At 35.0% G+C, this 23,222-nt stretch overlaps 1 protein-coding gene across 1 annotated transcript; it reads right to left on the reverse strand.

Annotated features, from left to right (window-relative positions):
* Nucleotides 1-19,524: 19,524 nt before the first annotated feature.
* LOC110799411 (uncharacterized) lies at nt 19,525-22,692 on the reverse strand. The gene is made up of 3 exons (XM_022004674.2): nt 22,284-22,692; nt 20,682-21,012; nt 19,525-20,580 (listed from the first exon to the last, which is right to left on the reverse strand). The coding sequence occupies exons 1-3, from the start codon at nt 22,556-22,558 to the stop codon at nt 20,491-20,493; spliced, it is 696 nt and encodes a 231-aa protein (XP_021860366.2). The 5' UTR covers nt 22,559-22,692; the 3' UTR covers nt 19,525-20,490.
* Nucleotides 22,693-23,222: the final 530 nt, after the last annotated feature.

Genomic DNA, 23,222 nt, shown 5'->3' on the forward strand with positions numbered 1-23,222 from the left:
CCCATCGTGAAAGACGTTCCACCATATCATTCTTGTCAACGACTAGCATGTTAAAAAAAAGGTTGTGAATGAATTAATATGACGTTTTATTAAATGTTTTACATTATTCTATTCTCCCTGTTTTGTCAACTAAAATGAGTTGAAATGAATTTGTGTTACTAGAATAGTTTGTTACTGTGTTTTTCGGCTCACCGTTTTATTTTCTGTTTTAGGTACGGCTGGGGACGACGACAACGAGTAGTGGTGAAGGCTTCATTTTAGCAATGTTCACCTAGTTAATGTTTAAATTTTAATAACTCTAGTGAAAACTCTTTAGTAAGTTATGAAAGTTATTTTATTAACAAAATAAAAGAATAATTATGTTACTATAGAGACTTAAAGTAATTATTATGATGTTTTCCTTGTAATTACCAAGAGGGAGTTACGGCAGTAATGTCCCTACCGAAATAGGTAAATTCTACTACTTAATTACTTGCATTAGAGGTCGGGGCGTTAAACTAGTGGGAGTACAAGCATCGAATGTATGTTACGCTTTATCTATACCTTTGCATGTGATGTTAATTGGTTGTGTTGTATGTTTCGCATTGTTAATTGGATTAACATTAATTCCCAATAATAACTCTCATTGTCCCACAAACCTCTCTTTATCCACCTCTTATTGGGGGTATATATACAGTAGAAACCCAACATTTGGAAAGACATCATCAATACCCAAATAAATCAGTTCATATTTTCGTAGCTTTTCTTAGCTTCAACCTTGACTATAAGTTTAACCCTAGGCTTAGTAGCCTAGTAGTAGTTCGTAGAATTCTTTCATGTATTGAAGAACTTCAGGAAGTTAAGTCAGTGTGTTTTCCAAGTTTTCAACCATGAATGTACATTTCTCATGATTTAATGTTTGTCCAACTTAATTAAGTATCAATCAATGATATATGTTTCCCTTGTGTGTTGTAATTTTAAGCATTTCATTTCGCATTCACTCTACTAGAAAAAGTTTGTAAATTGGTGATTTCTTACGAAATTACTCGTTCATGAGTGAGACCTCTACATAAAAAGGTCACCGTCCTTTAAGGGCAGTACCCCTAGGCACCTTTATCGTCATACAAGATAAGGTATTATTTCTTGTTCGCGTACATCATCAACATCAGTTAAAAACTAACACGACCAGGAAACCCGACCTGAACCGACCTGTATTCGTAATGACCATAACCAGACCGAAACCCAAAATGTTGTAAAAATAAGGAACCCGTAACGCGACTATATTCGACCCGTTAAAATCAACAACTTATTTCGACTCGTTAATGCATGACTTGAACCCGAGACCCGACCGGAATATAACTAATAACAGAACTCACCCGCTCGGACAATGACCCTAATCCGATTCAGCACCCGACCGATGTCATCCCAAAACCGATCATAGTTTAAAACTTAATATGAAATAAATAAATCATTAATTTTTACAATATAACAAAAATAATTATAGGTTAAAACTTGACTAGACCTGATAGTTAATGTGCCCGTCCTTAACCTGTTTCCGAAAGTGAACCCGACTTGAATTTTAACCGACCCGATGAGTATCCAATCCGGACTTGACCCGTACTCGAAATTAACTACTACAAGCCCGAATCAAACCCGACTCGATAAGACCCGAACCCGAAGTACACGAACGGAATAAGACCCGACCGGAAACCAACCTTTACCCAAAATGAAGAAATAACTTGACATGACTCGACCGGAAGTCAACCAAAGCAAACCCGACCTGAACCTGGGTGATAAAGTGACCCAGCACGATCGATAGAATCATGACCCGAGACTTGAGATGACCAGACCCGTACCCGACTTGAATAACTTTTTTTACAGCTCTACGTAGTCCTAATATTTTGAAGGTTACGTCACTTTCGAAGAAGTTGACGCGTGACTCACAGGTCATCGGGTCGGGTTTGGGTCGGGTCATTCCATGTCTCGGGTCATGATCAGGTCGGGTCGTGTCGGGTCAATATTCCATCCGGGTTGAGTTCGGGTTCGTTCGGGTCGATTTCAGGTCGGGTCATGTCGGGTTTTTTCCTATCCCGGGTTCAGGTCGGGTTCGGGTCGGGTCACATTTCGGTCAGGTTTGATTTCGGGTTCGGGTCTTATCGGGTCGGGTTTAAGTCGATTTGTAGCAGGTAATTTCGGGTTCGGGTCTTATCGAGTCGGGTTTAAGTGGGTTTGCAACACATTGATTTTCGGGTTCGGGTCTTGGTTTGGATCGGATAATAATCGGATCAGATAGAATTCAGGTTGGGTCACTCTCGGGGACAGGTCAAACTCGGGTCTGATAATTAACCTATACATTTTAATTATTTTATATTGTAAAAAATATTGTTTAACTTATTTTAGAGTTAAATTTTATATATATAGACCAAATAATTGCGTGTTTTTGTCAAGTCAATACATATATAAAGTGAATATGGATTACGAACCATTGATCGATTTGGTCATCTCAAAATGTGAAAGTGAAAAACATTTACTCCTGCAACTCAAATTTCATTTTTGGAATGAGGGTTAAGTGAGTGGGTCTCGAGCCAATGCAAGTCTCCTGTGTGATAGTGTAACCGCTTTTCTCGTTGTTGAGCACATTGACATAGGTCGCGCATACAAAGAGAAAGACCGTCAGTTAGGATGTTAGATTCAATTCTTACCTTTCATCTCATCCAAATTGCAAAAAATAACTCGAAATTATTTTTAAAACAAAACAATTTTTACTTTTGTTTATTTATATAAAAACGTTAAGTTGTTCAACACGTTTTAATTTTTTCGCGTTTTAATTTTTCAGTATCTAGTAATAAATAATTAAAATAGATTTATCGTTGAAAATAATATTTGGTCGTGTTAATGACAAGTCGGGTTATCAACAGGTCGGGTAAATCGGGTAGCGGGTTGTCACAGGTCGGGTCAATAGCAGGTTTCATCGAGTTACAATCGTTTCGGGTTGACATCGGATCGGGTATCGAATCGGGTCGGGTCATTGTTCGGTCGGGTCAGTTCGATTATCGGTCATCTTCGGGTCGGGTGTCGGGTTCGGGTGTTACAACATCGGTGTTATTCGGATGGAACACTGCAAGAGGGGGGGTGAATTGTATTTTGGAACTTGCTAGCCAATTTTTGCGGAATTATAAAGAGCATAAGCAAGTAGCTAGAGAAACAATGCAAGAGAGATTTTACGAGGAAACTTTCCAGGGCCCAACTGGAAAGAAAACCTCGACCCACTAGGGATTTCAACTCAAACTCTTTTCACTATAGGGAAACAATTCAGTTACAATCCTATAAGAAACTTGGCCATTGCTTGAGTTCCTCTACGAACTCAAGTTCCCAATAGTTGTTCCCTCAAACAACTACGCTCTCGCTGACTTCCCTAGAAATCTCTCTTGACTCTTAGACTTCACTTAAAGCGTCTCAGCTTCTCTCTCATAGACTTCACTCAAAGCCTACCCAAATACATATCAGGAACTTACTCAAGTTCTTGCCCCATACACATCAGGAACTCACTCAAGTTCCTGCCCAAAACTTGATACAAGAATTCACTCAAACCCTTTACCAATTCTCAAAATATAGATGATTGAAGATTAGTATCCCTCTAATACGTAGCACATGAAAGAAAAATGAGGAACTTAGAACTTCGAGGAACTTGGAACTATTGAACTGACTCAAGAACGTGGAAACCAAAACATATTTCTATTAAAACGTTTTTCCTCTTAAACCAGACCTACTGGAAAGACTGCAAGAGTCACACAGTTTGGAATAAATGATAAGATCTTCTTTTATAGTGTTGAAACTCCTAGCCACTTCCCCCTTAATCTCCTCAACTGACGACCATGTTGCCATGATTCTAGGCATGTTCCCATGACCTATTCAGTTGCTGAGAACGTGGGAGTCAAGGCTAGAAGTGCCTGAATGTTCTCAACAGAATTTCCTTTTGAAAGAACAGAAATAGGAAAACGTGATTAAATAAAATCCTTGGGGAAAAAGAAATGTTTTGTAAAATAGGATCCAAGGTGTATTTTCCAAAACATAACTATTTCATTTTATTTCTTCAGAATAAAATTCTATTTCTATTTCATAAAATCTTTCTTTAGAAAATATTATATTTTATAAAATCTTTCTTTAGAAAATATTAATCTTATTAGAGAGACTTCATTTTACTATTTTAAGATCACATTTAGTTCCTCCAAGTTCCTTTTAGTACCTTGTTCCATAATCTTTCAAGCTACTACATACTTACATGAATCCTAGAAAATAGACTCTTATTTCCTGTCTTCATGTTCCATGCTGCTCCGCATGTTGGTTGTTCCACCTCTGGAACTTCTCGAACCATGTTCCCATCAGGAACTTATTTATGCCTGCTTGATCAGTTTCTCTGATTGTCCAAGTCTGCATGCTTTGGCCTTCTCTTGTTCCTACTCTGGAACTCCTGGTTTTCTTAGCATAGAAACTAAAACATTTATTAGTTAAGTTTGCGTGTCATCATCAACACCATATGGGTCAACAATCAGGTTAAAATCGGTTATCGGTTTATTCGGGTCGGGTACAGGTCGGGTTTCGGATTACCTATTTTACCGTAATTTCGAGTCATGGTCGGTCACGGATTCAGTCGGTTCAGGTCGAATTTTCATGTCGGTTCAGTTTTTGACAGCTCTACGCGTGAGCTAGCCAGAATACGACATTCGATGTTGTGGTGGTGTTGTGGTGGTGTTTGTTGTTGCTTCCTATTATTGTCATAATTATAGTGACTCCCTTAAGGAAGTCAGATAATTAAGCGTGTTTCACAATACAACAGCGATATTTTTCATAATGATCTTACATTTTTGTTTTAATCCGTCTCATAATGTTATTTATATTGTATTTTATACTAATTTTTGATGAAAATATATTATCTTATTTCTCTTTATCTCCAACAGAATTTACATATTTCCACTCACTTTCTCTTTATATATTTTTTTCCACCCATTTAATTTTTACATATACATCCTCTTTTACTTTAGTGGAGCGTTAAAAGCCGCCCCATATTACTCAAAATCGCCCGACTATTTTCCCTCATTTTTCATTAGTACCCTTACTTAATCTTACTTTTCAATTCTCTCCCACCACCGCTGGCCACCACCTCCGGCCACCATCGCCGGCCACTACCTGCTGCCACCACCATCACGTCGTCGGTGACAAAATGGCCGAGTCTTCACAAGAGTTCTCATTTTTTTTTCGGGTTTTTTTTAGAAACTTATACATTTTTAGCTCCTTCCATGGTACAGGCTTATGAATTTTAAGCTTGTACCATGGTACAAACTTATGAGGTTTTAGCATCGACCATGGTATTAACTTATGCAATTTAAGCTTGTACCATGGAATTAAAATTCATAAGCGCGTACCATGGAAGGAGCTAAAAATTCATAAGTCTCTATTTTTTTCGGATTACATTAAATAAAATGCAACAACAAATCAAAACCTTAAATAATATAGACTTATGAATATTTAGCTTGTACCATGGTACAGGCTTATGAATTTTAGCTCCTTCCATGATACAAGCTTAAACTGCATAAGTCAATACCATAGTCGAAGCTTTTCTCATAAGTTTGTACCATAGTTCAAGCTTAAAATTGATAAACCTGTACCATGATACAAACTAAAAATGAATAAATTTCTAAAAAAATTCCGAACAAAAAAAAAACCTCTTGTGAAGACTCGGCCATTTTTTCGCCGATGACGTGATGGTGGCGGTGGTAGCCGGAGGTAGTGGCCGGCGATGGTGGCTGGAGGTGGTGGCCAGCGGTGGTGGTTAGATTTGGGGTGGGAAGGTAAGAGTGTAATGAGGGGTAAATAAAGGAGGATATATGGGTAAATGAATAGGACAATTTTGAGTAATATGGGCGGTAAATAGTAAGCCCCTTACTTTATCCATGTTTTATTATACTCACCATCATTTTTCCACACTCTCTCATTTATTTCACTACTAGACTTTAGCCCGTGCGATGCACGGATTCTATTAAATTGTTATGTTTAAATAAAACTCCTATGTATATACCAATTTTATATACTTTTTACTACGTATTAGATTAAATTAGTTTTTGATTTTGCATTGAATTTCATTAGATAATATTATTAATTAATTAATAAAAATATCTACGTGGCGTTTAATTATTTATCTACGTGGCACTCGACTTTTATAATTCAGAATTAATTTTGAAATCTTATTTTTCACTGGGCGAAACCATTAGATTTCCTACATGGCACTCTAATAATGAATTTTATTTATTTTATTTTAGATTTGTGTTTGATTTTGAATGAATTTTTTTTAGATTTTTTTTAATTATTATAGTGCTTGATTTTAGATGGAGTTGTATATATTAGTAATTAATTAATTGAAATATCTACATGGCACCTAATTATTTATCTACATGACAATCGATTTTTAAATTATGAGTGTTTTTTTTTGGATGAAATTGTATATTCGTAATATTATTAATTAATTAATTAAAATATCTATGTGGCGTTTAATTATTTATCTACGTGAAACTCGACTTTTTTAATTAAAAATTAATTTTGAAATATTATTTTTCACTGCCCGAAACCATTAGATTTCCTACATGACGCTCTAATATTGGATAATGAATTTTATCTATTTTATTTTAGATTTGTGTTTGATTTTGAATGAATTTTATTTTAGATTTTTTTTAATTATTATAGGGTTTGATTTTAGATGAGTTAAGCTAAACTTTGGGGCCTCACCTTTCTAATTTTTCACCGTTAAGGACCCGTACCTTTTTTTTTCACCTTTAAGGACCTATAAAGCATTTTCCGGCAAAATTAACTCATAAAATATAAAAGTTTAGTCCCTTAGTTAAAAGGTTAGACCCCATGGTTAACTGTACACGTGTCAACATATTATTTGTGGTGCGATAAACAAGGGTACTGAATTAGCCAATGAGAATTAAATGACTTAAGCTAAAGGTTGGGATCTAACCTTTTACATTTTTCACCGTTTGGGACCTATACTTTTTTTTCACCTTTCATGACCTACTATTCATTTTCCAGCCAAATTTAACCAAGTATAGATAAAGGTTAATCCCTCTAGTTAAAAGTTTAGATCCTTGAGTTAAAATTAACTTGGTTCGGCCTTCAGCGTATGTCCGTTGGAAAAAAGAAAATTGAATTACTTTTGGGGAAAATTAAGAAATTAAATGAATTGTACCTAATGAGGTCAAAGATTTAAATTAATGAAAAAATTATAAACTACTCGTACATAGTATGTAAAACCACCACCTTTTCGTTACATTTTTCCATCACTCTATTAGGGTCAGTTTAGTTGATTATCTCCTTCTATGGACTTAGATTATTTGACTCCGTATAAATCGTGGTTTATTTTATTTTCAATTTCGATACATCCGACAATTAAAATGATCATATTTGTAAGAAAATTGTCAAAATATGAAAAATCTAACGTATTACTACGTACGAAGTATATGTTAGTATATTTTTCTAGTGACTTTACAGCGCTACATATATAGGATCACCATGTGGCTAAATAAATTGATGTGTTCTTTCTAATAATAATAATAATAATAATAATAATAATAATAATAATTTTGAGACAAGGTATACAATACGTACATTCACATTAAATTATAAGATAAATAATATTGAAAATTTCAGTAAAAAGGATTAGAATAACGTCAGTAAAAAGGTTAGTAGTACAATTATGACAATTAGAGTTCTTAAGATAATAAACATTTATATTAACATAAGATTTTTTCACAAGCACGCCACTAAATACTTTTGGGTAATTTTGATATGGGTTATCGCTTATTTTTCTTTTGAATTTAATAATTTGCTTATCAATTTTTTTTATGTAGAAGAAGATTAGAACTATTGTACTACGTATTGTATTACTGCTAGAGTCGAGAAACATGGCATAATGGCAACCTAATGTTACCAGAATCCATTAGTTCAATACTAATTGTACTCTGTATGTTCTAACCATCAATCATACGGAAACAAAGCAATACTATTCCACTTAGGCCATTATTTTTTCATTAATATTTATGTTTGCATTTTTTTTATTATAATATTGCCCCTTCAGTTAACGATAGGTTAGACTATGGTTAACTCACCGGAGTTTGTTTTTGAGGTTCTAAAAGGTGGAAAAAAAAAATGTAGGTCCTCAAAGGTGAAAATTGTGAAAGGTTGGACCCTGATCTTTAGCTTAACTCTTTTTTGGACTAAATAATTCAATGTAAACTTTTCAGATTTTAATTAAATGTTTTAAATTGTTGTTTTTTTATTTATTTATGGTGTGGTTAAATGTGAGTTAACGGTGAGTTAACTTGCCGGAAAATAAAATTGAGGTCCCAAAGGGTGAAAAAAAAAGGTACAGGTCCCAAAGGGTGAAAAACTCAAAAGATGAGACCCCATTTATTATCTTAACTCGATTTTAGATGGAGTTGTATATATTACTCCCTCCGTTTCTTATTGTTGTATCCGTTTCCATTTTAAGCGTTTCATATTGTTGTATCTATTTAGAATCTATTCTATTTTTGGACATATATTTTATCCTAAAATACCCTTACATTTCTATCTAATTACCAAAATACCTAAAGATTCTACCCATATTCCCACCTAATTTTCCCCACCCATAATATTTAATTCTTTTCCCTTCCCCATATACCCAATCTCTCAGCTCCTTTATCACCCATCATTATCACTCCTCTCTCTTACCTTATTTCTTTATTATTTTCCCACTCCTTTATTTATTATAATCTCTTACATCCAATCATTTCTCTTACACTCAATCATTACACTTATACCCATACAAACCAATATTCCAATTTTCTTAAAAATCACACCAGATTCCAAATGGATACATCAAAAATAAATGGAGGGAGTAGTAATTAATTAATTAAAATATCTACGTGGCACCTAATTAATTATCTACCTGGCAATCAATTTTTTTAATTCAAAAATAAATTAGAAATCTTATTTTTCATTGGTCGAAACCATTAGTAATCCTAGGTGGCGCTCTAATATTTCAACAAATATGCCTCCTTTATATATATACTTCCTCCGTTCCAGAAATATCGCACCATGGTTGACTTTTACTCATCTAACCTTTATTTTGACTCATAATATCTCACATCGTGTTCAAGTAAAAATTATAAAAAATTAATATTTAGAAAATATATATCGATATAAATCTAACATAATTCCACATGACTAAAATTCCTTACGTACGAATCACAACAAATGGTCAAAGTCGTAGTGGAAATAGTGTAAAAAACAAATGGTGCGATATTTCCGAAACGGAGGAAGTAAATTAGATTAGATTTGTGCAAATAGTAGTTATAAAAGTTATTATAAAACGGATGTAATATATCATGGAATCGCGGGTTGCACTTGGACATTTGCACCCATTATTTCCGAGTCATATTCAACACATATACGAAGATTACTAGATTAGATATCCTACCATGAACAAATTAAAGATTAGATATTTTTAAGAAAATAAGAATAAGATAAATAAACCCTAGCTACTATACAAAGAGAGAGTCGTCCCATCATCCATGCAAGTGCGCTGCTTATGAAAGTTTTAACCAACTCACACCACCACAACCCACAAACTTAAAATACACCCAAAAAAAATTGGTCACACAATAATATCTCCAGATTTCCATGTTTGGCACACAATAATATCTCCCCCTTTCCACTCACTTTTTGATAAAATATATTATCGATGGGAAAATATAATGGTGTATTATATTGTGTTGTACTGTGTTGTATGTTATACATGGCATACATCTCTATTTATAATACAAATTAGATCTCCTACTTTTCATAGGTTTCCTAATTCATATAGACTTATATCTTATATCATATAGCCTAGTTATAACATAACTCTACTATATTCGATATTCTATTATATAGGATAACTGCGTTATCCTCAATACCCTCCCGCAATCGGAACGGCAGTTTCACGAACGTTGCGATTGGAAAAATAAAAAAATATGTCATATGCTTGTCCTGTCGTGTCAAGGAGTCTTGTCGTTACTGTCGTTTGAAGGAGCCCTGTCGTTTCGTACAAGGAAAAAAATGTCATATGCCTGTCTTGTCGTGTCAAGGAGTCATGTCTTTACTGTCGTTTCAAGGAGTCCGGTCGTGTCGTACAAGAGAAAAAAATGCTATATGCCTGTCTTGTCGTGTCAAGGAGTCCTGTCGTTTCTGTCATTTCAAGGAGTCCTGTGGTTTCGTACAAGAAAAATATATCATATGTCTGCCTTGTCGTGTCAGGGATTCCTGTCGTTACTGTCGATTCAAGGAGTCATGTTCGTTCGTACAAGGAAAAAAAATATTTGCCAATATGAAAAACCTCTCTCACGACAGAAGGAGAACCGTCTATGTCTTACGACACATGAAAAATTGTCCATATCTTACGATATATGGAGAACCGTCCATATCTTACGACACATGGAGAACGATAAATTATCAAGAGAATGAAATAGAAGAAACGTAAAAATCACAGCGGAAGTATAATAATCAAATAAAAAATCTATTATTTTGGATATAGTAATGAATCTCGCCGGTGAGTTTAAGTTTTTAACCCACCGGCAGGGGAAAGTTTTGTAAATCGATTCCAAAATCTAACATGCTCTGATACCATGATAAAATATATTATTGATGGGGAAATATAATGGTGTATTGTGTTGTATTGTGTTGTATGTTATAAGTGGGCATACACCTCTATTTATAATACAAACTAGATCTCCTATTCTTCAGGTTTCCTAATTCATATATACTTATATCTTATATCATATAGCCTATTTATAACATAATTCTACTATATTCGATATTTTATCATATAGAATAACTGCGTTATCCTCAATACTTTTCCTATTATATATAGCTTCAGACTGGTTTTGTACATTTATCATCTCCACAATATTAAAATACCCTCTGATAAAACAATTAAGCATACAAAATGTATCATCTCAAAACCATCGTATCAATCTTACTTGTGTTTGTTATCCCGTCTCTAGCTCGCTATAGCTCCATTAGCGAAGGCGAAGGACGGAGAATGGAGATGACAATGGATGTTGTTTCAGCACCTTCAGCACAAGCTAACAATAAAAGGAATGACGGAACATCAACAGGCGCCTCGGGTAGAGGTCATGGCCCCAACTGGGATTACGGTTGGGGATGGGCAGCCGGCCCTACAAGTGGTTTTGGCTACGGTTATGGTTCCGGCCATTCCCCTAGTATTGAACAAGCTTCTGTGTCCAAATACTTGCCTGCTGCTGACTCCGGCTCGGGCTCTCGGTCTACTTCAGGATCGGGCTCCGGCTCAGTGTTCGGTTCAGTATCGGGCTCTGGGTCTGTCTATAAGGCCGGTTCCACTGATCCCTAAATCCTAGTTTGAGGTCTTGATCTGGTGGAAATGGCGGAGGAGAGTACAAAAGTTCTTAAAATTAAGTTAAAACCATGGCTAATTATTCATTTAATTTCAGGGTTTGATATCGTACGTACGAAGTATGATATATGGATAATATTGTATGCATGTTATTACTACGGAGTAGATTAATATTGTCTTCGGGCTATGCATGGAATATGATCTGAATAAAATTACTCCTCTCCCAAGCTTTGTCTCAAAAATCAAGTTGATTGATTATAATTTACATATAATACGTACGTAGTACAAGTAAATATATTTTCTGTTTTGACTGGGGAGAACAATATCATTAATAATCAGCCATACGCCATCTACAATTATAAAATAGGTCTGCATACTATAAATTCAAAGAAAATACTTAACTGTTACAATAAAAATACGGTTTTTTCATGAAATGCCCCTGAGGTTTGCAATAATGCACCAAATACCTCTGCGCGTTTCAAAATTCATAAAATACCCCTATTTTTTCAAACTGGTTCACCAAATACCCCTATTATGACTTTCCGTTAGTCCTCCGTTAAGTCATGTTTATAATTCACCAAATACACATATTTATAAACTTTTTGCATAATATACACCTATTTATAAAGTTTTTTGTACCAAATACCCAAACAGCTTATACCATTAATAATTGAATTTGAAGCCCAAAATTGAAGAACACATGTGAAAATTGAAGAACAAAACCCATAATATTGAAGAAGAGAATATTAAATTTTGAGAGTTTAATTCCTAAAATCGAAAATCTAAACTACAAATTCGAATTCTAGTGTCTATATATAATCTCTCTCTAATAATCTCTCTCTAATCTGCCTAAATTCTGCTGTTTTTACAACGTAGATCCCAAATCATATGGAAAAATTGACAATATTGGAAATCATATCCGCGGAAATCATATTCGCCGCCAACCTTCAACCTTCAATGAATTGTTTTACATTTACAACATAGATCCAAAATCATATTGTCAACCTCTGTACCAACAGTTTCATGTTGGATTGTGCGAGGTCCCATAATAGCATCCACAGCCTTGTGCGCTACGACACTTCCAGTTCCAAAAGCAACACCTTGAGCTATAGTGGCTTGTAAAGCATGAATTGGAGACATCCCCATCTAACTCACCAAATGGAGAAATAAATTGAAATAAATTGGTGTCCCTAAATTGAAATGGAAAATGAGTAAAAACAATTGAAATCATCAATTGGAAAATAATCGCCCACAAATTGGACTGAGATTGGAGATACAACAAAGGAGAACACATAGGAGAACATACGAGAAGGTAGATTGGAGAAACTCGCGTTTATCGCCCTCCTCCGACTCACCGCATTATCCATCTTTAAAATTCCAAACCTCAAACAAATCAAATTGGGTAAAAAAATTGAAAATTGCAAACCCAAACTTTTGTCCGGTTCCGCCACCGTCGCGAACGCCTGACACGCCGCGGTGAGATCCGCTCTCATTGGCGACCAACATGGGCTGACCGGAGGCGATATCATGTCGGATAAGTCGCCGCTTGAACTGAGATTGGAGAAACAAGAAGGGCGAACCCAAAGAAGAGGGTTTAAGGTTGAATTCAGATTGGAATATGGATACGAATTCGCGTTGGGTTAGGCTAATCAATGGGCAAGAAATATTTTTTTGTTTTGTGAAGAGATAGGAGAGAGAAGAATAATATGAACAGAGACAAGATGTCAAAGATGGGTCGAGCAACAGAGAGGAGAGGAGAGAGAATAAGAAGAAGAGATGAATTTTTTTATTTTTTTTTAAAAAAAAGTTAAATGTAGAATATTGGGTGAGTAAGGGCATAAAGGTAAAATAACGTTAACGGAACACTAACGGTCGTTAAGTCAAGGGGTATTTGGTGCACTCTAAGTTCAAATAGGGGTATACTATGTATTTTGAAACACGCAGGGGTATTTGGTGAATTTCGTGAAACCTCAGGGGCATTTCATGAAAAAACCGATAAAAATAATTACTATTTTGCATCCTAAAATACAGTTGGATCGTACTCTATCGCTTCTAACTTGACACGAGCAGTGATTTTCGATGTTTTCGCATCTTTCCAAGTAGATCCTTTCACTATCTGCGCACGAATTATTTCGATCGACGAGTTGATGATAAACCTCAAACCTTTATGAATTCAAATCTCCTTCCCAATTCTTGAAACCCTAAAAATAAAATTCTGATAAGAATCAAGAACCTAGAAAAAATCTAGGAAAAACCCAAACAAATTGGAAACAACCCAAGAATAAATTAGGACCAAAACCAAGGGAAAAGAAACAAAAAAAGACAAAACATGAAGAGAAAACATGAAAAAACGAGAAGAAGGTCCGGAAATATTTACGAAAAAATTAGACTATTTTCGGCCTAAACGGCCAAAAAAAATTAAAACCCTAAAAGATGAGAGAGAAGGGAGAAAAAGGAGACACACTAATCACTCTTAAAGTCGCACGTAGGCTCCGTTTGGTAGGGTGTAAAACGTTTCATAAAAACAGTTTTTCCCCTTTCATTCATTTTACGTTGTTTGGTTTGGCAAGGGATGGAAAACTATTTTCCATAACTCCCCCAAAGATGGAAAACCTTTTCCATTTGAAAGGGAGGGAAACCATTTTTTCACCTTTCCTCCTTACCTCCCTCTCCCTTCTTCCCCTCAATCTTCACCATCTTCTTTCATTTTCTTTTAAGGAACAAAACAAAGGAAAACTAGTTTGGAATTTTGTTTTCCCTTGAAAAATATTTTCCATGGAAAATCATTTTGCACTAGCTAAAAACGTTTTACACCATACCAAACGGAGCCTTAGTACAAGTAATTTAATACTACAAACTTTTAACACACCAGGAAACAACATATAAACCAAACAAAACTTATATTTGACTCCAAGTCCGTTTCGTATTCTTGTCGACTTAACTAAGTTGTGTTTAATTCCTAACAAGAATAATAAAAAAAAAAATATACAGAGTACTCAATAAAACTAAAAGGACAATTCTTGCAATAAGAGTAGTGACTTCGCCGGCCGGCCTCGTTTGTAAGCATCTTAGTTCTAGTTCTCCCGACCGCAATCTACAACATTTAACATAAATAATTATTCAACAACAAAAACTGTTGAATACAATAAAACCCCAAATTGAAAAATAGGAAGCGGAATTAGAAGGAAAATAAGGAACAAGCAAGGAATTTCTGCATCAATGGAGATTCATGCTAGCATCAATGGAGATTTTTCGATTGAAATAGCTCTCTGAATTTCTGCTCTTTCATGCATTTCGGTGTATTATCCGCTAATAGCTTCGTTAAACCCTGATTTTGATTTTGGTAAAATTAAAATTTCAAGGTAATTCTATGAAAAGGAAGAGAAGGTAATATCATTTACTTTAATACACTAATGATCAGTCTGCCATATATTATCAAATATCGCAATTTCAAGCAGAAAGGAGAAAAGGTACGGGGAAAAGTACCAAGAAGAACAGAAAACCTAGAAATTGACAATTGAGAGTAAAATAGAGAGAAATTTTACCATAACATTAATAATTCCATTAAAATGAAGAGACGTTGCTTGAGGGTGAAATAAACCAAATAAAATATACGAATGAGAGGAGAGAAACGAACAAAGTGTAGTACTGTAGTTAAAAATAAACGCGTCATTATTTCAATTACTGTAGATATTAAATACGTCCTCCCACTTTTTAAAGGTTAAAGATTTTGAACGTATTCAAGATAAAAGTTAAAAATAAGGTGAGATATAAGGAGAGAATCTATATATGGTTGGCCCAACTTAGATATTTTATGCCAATGGTTATATGACATGAGATTTTGATGATTGACTTTTGCTAAACTTTAATAAGTTTGTTCAAATCCGTTGTCTCATTTCTAATCCCACTCTATTTGTTGAGCTCCGATAATAATAGTACGGCTCTAGTTGTTAACGACCCAATTTGACCCGGGCTCGAACTCTGAATCTACCAATCGAGCATACGCCTTGGCTTTGTTCTTGTCAGTCCTAAATATATACTCCCGCTTTTTATGTTCTCATTTACTTTTCGAGAAATCATGTTTGGGTGTAAGAAAAAAGTAGAAAAAAGTAAGAGAGATATAATAAATTGATGGGTAATAGTAGGTAAAGTAGGAGATAGATGATGAAAATGTGTAATTATTATGGGGAAAAGGTAAGATAGTAAAACAATAATCCTAACATTTATAAAGCTTCATACTTTGATTACTATTCACCCAATAGTGCATTTACGTGCATGCCCCTCATTTCCTTCTTTGTTTTATTTTGTCTTATTCTTAACAATAGAGCATTTACGGTTTCACCCTTCCATTGCTATACAAAATGTATTGTTTTCTTTGGGTATAATTTCCTATATATTGTACCTTCGAACTATCACTTAAAACGCATATGATTTCTATTTCCTGTTACATGTACATCCAACATCTAACTTTAACATTTCATTTCTAACATTTACCATAAATTGTAAGTTACTAGCTTTTAAGTAACATTTTTAGAAAAATAATTTTGTATACCTTGGAGGATCGTGCGCGCTAGCGCACGATCCAACAACTAGTTGCCAAAAAAGAATAAAGTAGAAGTGGATAAACAAAAATAAAAATCATATCTTTTTGAAAAGTGGCACTACAAGAAAACACCGATTTTGCGATGGCTAAAAGTAGTCGGTAAAAGGGACACAGTAGTTGGTAAAACATTTTCCGACTGAAAGTAGTCGGTAAAGCATGGTCGGTTTAACCCTGGTTGGAATTTGACTAAACTACGACTGAAAAGTAGTCAGTAAATAATACAGACTACATTAAAGTCGGTATTTATGTAGTCGTAAATTACCGACTACTTTTGTAGTCGGAAAATTAACGACTACATAAGTAGTCGGAAAATTAACGACTACATAAGTAGTCGGTATTTTACTGACTACTTCTTGGTGGTCGGTAAAATACTGACTTCTTTTTTAGTCGTTATTTTACCAACTACCTTTGGGATAGTTGATAGAGCGTCGCCAACCTATCAAATAATAACCTAACTCGGTCTTCCTAACTAAGTAGAAAGGGTAAGAAAGGATCGAACCCAAGAGAGGCTATGAATCAACCACCAAATGCTATCGAATATAAAAGCTAAGTCAAGTCGGGGGTGTTTTGATTTGTTGAGTGTTCAACACTAATTAGGACAAACTAAGATAATTAAAGGATGAAAATTCAATTAAGAGGAACTAAGGTACGGGCAACACCGCTCAATTTAATCATGAACGGTTCAAAAGCATGAGGATTAGAAGCAATGTTAGGGAATAAATTAGTGGATAGTCATCTAAGGCACCTAACTACTCTATCGAGCTAGAAAGGATAACTTGATCATGAACTACAACCTATTTTCATGGTGCAAAACATGAATTCAAGCAATAAAACGTAAGTTACGATGACAATATAATCCCATAGACTTGGAAGCCCTATTTTCATGGTCTTTTAGTCTAGCAATCAAAAGGGAGCCTACCACTCAATTTTATCTTTCGATCCTTGGTTGAGGAGACTAGAAATAAGTCTAAATGATGATCAAACATGAAAACTAGCAATAAAACCCTTTCAATCAACTAATAAACATCCCCCAATCACTAAAATCCCACATGCATAAATCAATTGTTCATGACTCAAAAGAGGGGTTCACCCGAACCCTAGAAATTTACTACTCACAATCCATGGAAATCAAACCAACAACAACAATAATCGAGTAATACATGATAATAAGTTGATAAATATTGATGGAAATCAATAAGTAAGAACAAGAATTGAATAATACCACTACTTGATTAATTGAAATAAAAAGTAGAGAAGTTTAGAGTTTACAAATGAAGCTTCAATGGAAGAAATTGCTGAAAATGTGAATTACAATACATCTTGATTCTTGATTTTGAATTGGAAGATTAATCTAAATAAGCAAGTAAATTAAACCAACTAAGTGTTTTTCTAGAGAGAGAATCTGAAAATATGAGAGAGTCTTTCAAGTTCTAAACCAAATACGATAATAATCCCCTTAACATTGGGGAATCCGTCAAAATTAAAAAAATCGCAGAACACGTCGTCCCGGGCGGGACGGGATTGTCCCGGGCGGGACGAGAGAGCTGGGCAAAAATAACAAAGAGTTCCAGTAGCAAAATCCCGCCCGGGGTAAAATTCGTCGCGGGAGAGATGCCTTGTCCCGGGCGGGACGGGATTGACCCGGGCGGGATGAGTCTTCTCGCGGAAAATCGAACATAGCCTTCTTTAAATGGCCATAACTTCTTCGTTACTCGTCCAAATAAGTCGTGTGACCACTCGTTGGAAAGCTCTTGGAATAAGCTTTCATCTCCAACTGGAATCACAAGAAAATATTAAGTAGAAAAAAAACGTTATGCTCGTTTTAGTATGGCAGTTGTGCACAAGTTCGACTCCTTGGCTTTTCCGGTTTCTCCGGCTCTTTTCTTGGCTCTTTGGCTCATCAAAATGCTCGTGGATCACCAAATACCTACACAAAGGGAAAGGAAACAAGGGACACAAAGAAAAAACAAAGAAGAAAAAGACCTAAAAACTATAAAAACTAGTGAAACTAAGAATAGTAAGAAAATTGGAAAACGTAAGGAAAAAAGAGATAGAAATCCACTAAACTAACACTAAAGTCCACCTAAAAACACCATCCTTAGTGGGTTGAAAACCCACTTATCAATAGTCGGTAAAATACCTACTACAAATGCAGCTCGGGATTTTTCCGACTACTAAGTAGTCGGTAAAATACCAATTACTACTATTACCACAATTAAATCTTGCATTAAATATTCCTACTTTAAATATTCTAAAAACAAGAAGCCTGCCTGTCGCGGGTTGCCTTCGTCGTGGGTTGGCCGACGACAATGGGTGGCCGGCGACGGTGGGTGGCCGGTGATGGTGGTTGATGTGTTGTGAGCATGTACATTGGTTGGCTCTTTAAAAGAGCTTTTGGAGGACTCACCCCCTCTCTCTCTACCACTATCTCTCTACAAGACACACTCAAGAATTCATTCTTAAAAACACCCAACATTGGTTGGTTACTCAAATGAGCTCTCCATTATCATTTTTACCATTTGGTGGTCCACAATTAATTGTGTTTTTAACCAAAGTTACTATCCAATTTTCAAAGTTACTTCCTACTTTTCAACAAGAATCAACTCTTGAAGGGCTCTTAGGCAAGAGCTACCTTGAAGTAGCTCTCCATGAAGAGCTACTCAAGAGCCCCTCAAGAACCACTCAAGAGCCCCAATGTTGACAAAGAGATAATTCTTGTTGGAGAGATACTTGGAGAGTCACTCCAAGAACCCCAATGTACATGCTCTAAGGTTTCTCAATTTGTCTTTGCGTTTGTTGGGGTGAATTAACCGATCAAACTATGTTTGGTGGGGAATTTGTTGGTTTTAAATTTTAACAACCACATTTTTAGTCGGGAATTGTGGTGATTTGTGTAACTTTTTGTGGTCGACTATTTTCACAACTGTACGTAAAGTAGTCGGTATTTTTTCAAATGTAAGTAAAAATTCCGACTACAAATATTTAGTCGGTAAAATTTATTTTAATGACTACCAAGTAGTCGGTAAAAAAAAGTCGGTAATAGTAGGCGGCAAGATTTTTGGAATATTGTTTTTGGTCGACTTATTTCACGTAGTTTATAATATGTGATCGTAAATTTACCGACTACATATGTTTAGTCGGTAAAATTTAATTTTACGACTAACCTTTAGTTAGTCGGTAAAATTAAATTGACCGACCACTTTTATTACAGTCGGAAAATTCAGTCGTAAAATCACCGTTTCTTGTAGTGTGGATGCATAAAAAAAAAAGGGGAGTACATGAGTACACGTACAAGAAAGGACGTTACACCATAAAAGCATATGACAAATAACAATAGGGGAAATAGTCCCTTAACACCTTATAAAGCGAACTCAAATTTTTTTTAATCAACGTAAGACACTTGTCGGAATTCTCCTTCTAGGATGAATTGTGTTTTAGAGAAAAAGATCGAGAGAGAGAGAATTAAGAATGTAATATTGTGTATTGATGAATGAACTGAATTACAATGAATATGGTGTATATATAGAGCTTGCCTAATCACACTTAGTGATGTCTTTAAGCCAATAGAAATGCTTGATTTGTACACCTCAAATCATACAACTTATCATTACATGAATCATAAATAGAAGGCCTTCTAACAACCTATAACAACCTCCTGAAATCAGTTAGGAAATCTTCTAGAAGCTTGCTTGGAACTTAGTGCATTGTTGGAGTTGTTGTTGTGCTGATGTATATATGGCTGCATTGCTTACGTTCAGTGGTTGATCAGCATGCTGACAATGCTGTAAACCAACAACACTCACGTGTGTTGTTTATGAAGGTTATGTTTCAACACTCCCCTTTACATTTCCCTCAAAAAACAAAAACAAAAAAAACCACTTCCCCTAACATGTGAGATTCATTTTTTAATTTTGGTCACGTACGGACCATAACGCGTTTTTTCGCAAGGGCACTTGGTGAATTACTTCAAAATTCGGGGTTATTTCATGAAATATCCGTTACAACTAACACAAACACACCCATTTAAGAAACATTGGGTACTAGAAAGACTTAATAAGGCTTGGGTTGACTGACTTGAATCTATGAAACATAAACACAAAAAAAAGATGTCGACGTTTATAAAGTAGTATGTAGTGGTAGGAGTAGAAAAAAGCAATTTGTTTTACTACTAGTACTACTCCGTACTTGACTACTATTAGTCTATTACAATTATCAATTATCAATTATCAATTATCAATTATCAATTTATTGTTGTTAATTATTACCTACTCCATTATATTGTTTTCTACTCACTTTCTATCTCATAAATACAGAGTATAGTGTAACACTGTAACTTGTTACTTGTATAGGGTGGGAAACATGCTTGTGTTGTCGAAATAACACATTCTTCCTAGCTAGTAGAGGCCTTTCTTCTAAGATTGCACTGCAAAAGTGATAGTCAGGGATCTGCATCCTCGTGTTATGAATCATTCAGGCGATCCAATTCCTTCTCCCAGTTGATACCATTCATCTGGTGACCGAAAGGTACAACTAGGTTGTAGCGAAATACCTGTATATTCAATTCATTACACAATCCAATTACTGATGTACTGGTCAAGTACGAGTAAAATTAACTAAATAAAATAACAAGAGTAATAAACGGAAACCAACCTTGTTATTGATAGCACCCATTTGAATCTTCAAAACCTCTGAGGATTCCTTCCATTTAGCATCATTTTCATTGATCTTGTATCCCCATGCTTTCTTGAGCGATGTCCGCCAATCAGCAGCATCGTTCCTTATCTGCTTGTTGAGTTCAACCCACTCCGGTGCACACCCATTCTTTGATAGAATTCGATATAATGTGTCCTCATCAGGGGCTGCATGAGGATTTGTACTAACATCTAAAGGTTTTCCCTTGCCAGGTAGGTTCTCGAAATCACCTTCTTCCATGGACTGCCAAATTCTTTTCTCAACAATATTCACTATGTCGGTTTCTGATCTGCCCATGTCATAAAAGGATTGTCATGAAACATGCATCTGTATCAGTCAACAAAGATTGTTTGCCACTGTCAACATGAATATATATCAAACATCTTTTATCACTACAACAGCCATCCTAACAGCTAGTCTAGCAAGATAGTTGTACAATATTCCAAAGAGAAGAATTTTGTTTGTAGATTTTCAACCCTAAATCGTAAAGCTTCATTGATCATTCTTCTTTCTAAGATACTCTAGGAAAGTTCAACCTGTACCCCCAAAACATAATTTCGACCTTTTAGTGGCTCAAACTATACATTTTTTTTATGCTCTTTGAACTGAAAAAGGATTCAATCCTTAAGGGAAAACCTTCCTTGGGTAGTTGAGTGTCTCCCTGCGAGTTGGATCAGTAAATAAAAACATGCTACAAAGTTGCAACATCTTGAAATTCCTTTCACCCATAAATCAATTATGGCAACCAAATAATAATTCGGAAGTATGATATGTCACATATTTAATTTGAAAAGTAGAGTTTTTTAATTAGAATTAATGAAAAAGGGATTAAATATTTAATATCCTAACTTGCAAATGAAATTGAACATAGTATTTTTTTTGTGAAAATATTTATAATTCGTATACCATTAAATTGTTCTAGGATTTGACTCCCGTGAATGTTACTCCGTACCAATTAACATTATTAAGCTTCTTGTTAGAATAATGCTGAATCGGTCAAACACTTTACTGCAATGCGCAGCACGGGATCTCGCTGGACTAGGGTTATCTGTTTTGAGGTCTATTTTTTGGGTTTTTCCGCATCTGTGTAGAGAGTACTATATAAACTCTTTAGGTTATAACCTAGTTATATTCTATAATCTATACTCTTTAAGATCAAATATTTAATCTCGACGTTTTTTAATTTATATTATTTAATCTTTCTTTGCATCCGCTATGACACTTCATTTTACCCTTCAAACCCAAAATTACATATTATTACATAAGATCATTACATATTATTACAACCTTTATCATCATTCTTACTGAGTTACTGGTACTCCCGCTCCGTATTGGGCAGCTAAAGTGCCCGTTACGGATACATGTCCAACTGCACAACACGGTAATTTTATAAAACAATTTGGCAATTTGCATAACTTCGGTCCAAAATCAACTGGTCAAAAGCCAAAAGTGCGATAGACAATTGTGGAGTACATGCTTTATACAGAATCGGAACAGGGTACAGTTAATATGAAAAGTCCTAGAAACCTGAAAGGAAGGAAAGAAATTGGAGAGAGAAACCTGACATTGTTGCGTTGGCCACGGAGTTCGGGAGGGACCTTGCGATCATTGGCAACCTCGATTACAGCAGATAATCGATCAGTCAGATTACTCTTCTTCGTCTCCCGATTCGTCGATTTATAATCAGCCGATACAGGTGATAATGACGACGATGATGTGGTCCATTTAACTCTAGGCTTTAAAAGATTAATAACACGGCGATGAACAACAATTAAACAAGATTTTATTGAATTTGATGAAGATGCAACCATGGCTGTGCGAGTCGCCATTGCCATGGCTGCCTGCAGAGGTGTTCAATTCTGATAACTTTTTTCTTTTTTCGACTGATAGAGTAAAGTAGTGAATGCTTTCTTACAATTGAGTCGGCGGTAGGTTACACGCGGCTCTTTCAGGTTCATTAGTTTAGACGGTGACCGTTCAGGTGTACGTGTACTTCAAGATAACAATTCTACGTTAGTTTTTTATATCCCCTACGATTTTTCACCAATTCTTATTTACAAGGCCTTTGTTTAGTTCACCTTATTTCATGACCTTATTACTTATTTCAAATTTAATCAAATCAAATTAAATTAAATCAGATTAGATCAGAAAAAATAAATTCAAATCAGATCAGATCAGACCATATTATATTATTATTATTATTATTATTATTATTATTATTATTATTATTATTATTATTATTATTATTATTATTATTATTTAAGGCATAAAAAACATTAACAAAACGTTTAAATTCATCATGTCCAAATTAAAACCATTAAGTCCAGATCAAAAACGATATGATCAAGTCATGTCCACATCAAAACTGATTTTTATAGATCAGAACCATCATTATCCAGACCAGAATCGGTATGATCAGATAATATCCAGATCATAACTGATTTGTACAGATCATGTCGAGATCATGTTCAGATTTGCAAAGATCTTGTCTAGATCAGA

This window comes from Spinacia oleracea, chromosome 5, assembly GCF_020520425.1.
Source record: "Spinacia oleracea cultivar Varoflay chromosome 5, BTI_SOV_V1, whole genome shotgun sequence".
NCBI lineage: Eukaryota > Viridiplantae > Streptophyta > Magnoliopsida > Caryophyllales > Amaranthaceae > Spinacia > Spinacia oleracea.

What these genes read in the sequence shown, in the direction of transcription:
- LOC110799411 (XM_022004674.2), bottom strand. Translation starts at nt 22,558, where the DNA reads ATGGCAATGGCGACTCGCACAGCCATGGTTGCATCTTCATCAAATTCA. An exon ending in GGCCAACGCAACAATGTCAG is followed by an intron (nt 21,013 to 22,283) that starts GTTTCTCTCTCC and finishes TGACATGGGCAG; the next exon opens with ATCAGAAACCGACATAGTGA. An exon ending in TGGGTGCTATCAATAACAAG is followed by an intron (nt 20,581 to 20,681) that starts GTTGGTTTCCGT and finishes TTGAATATACAG; the next exon opens with GTATTTCGCTACAACCTAGT.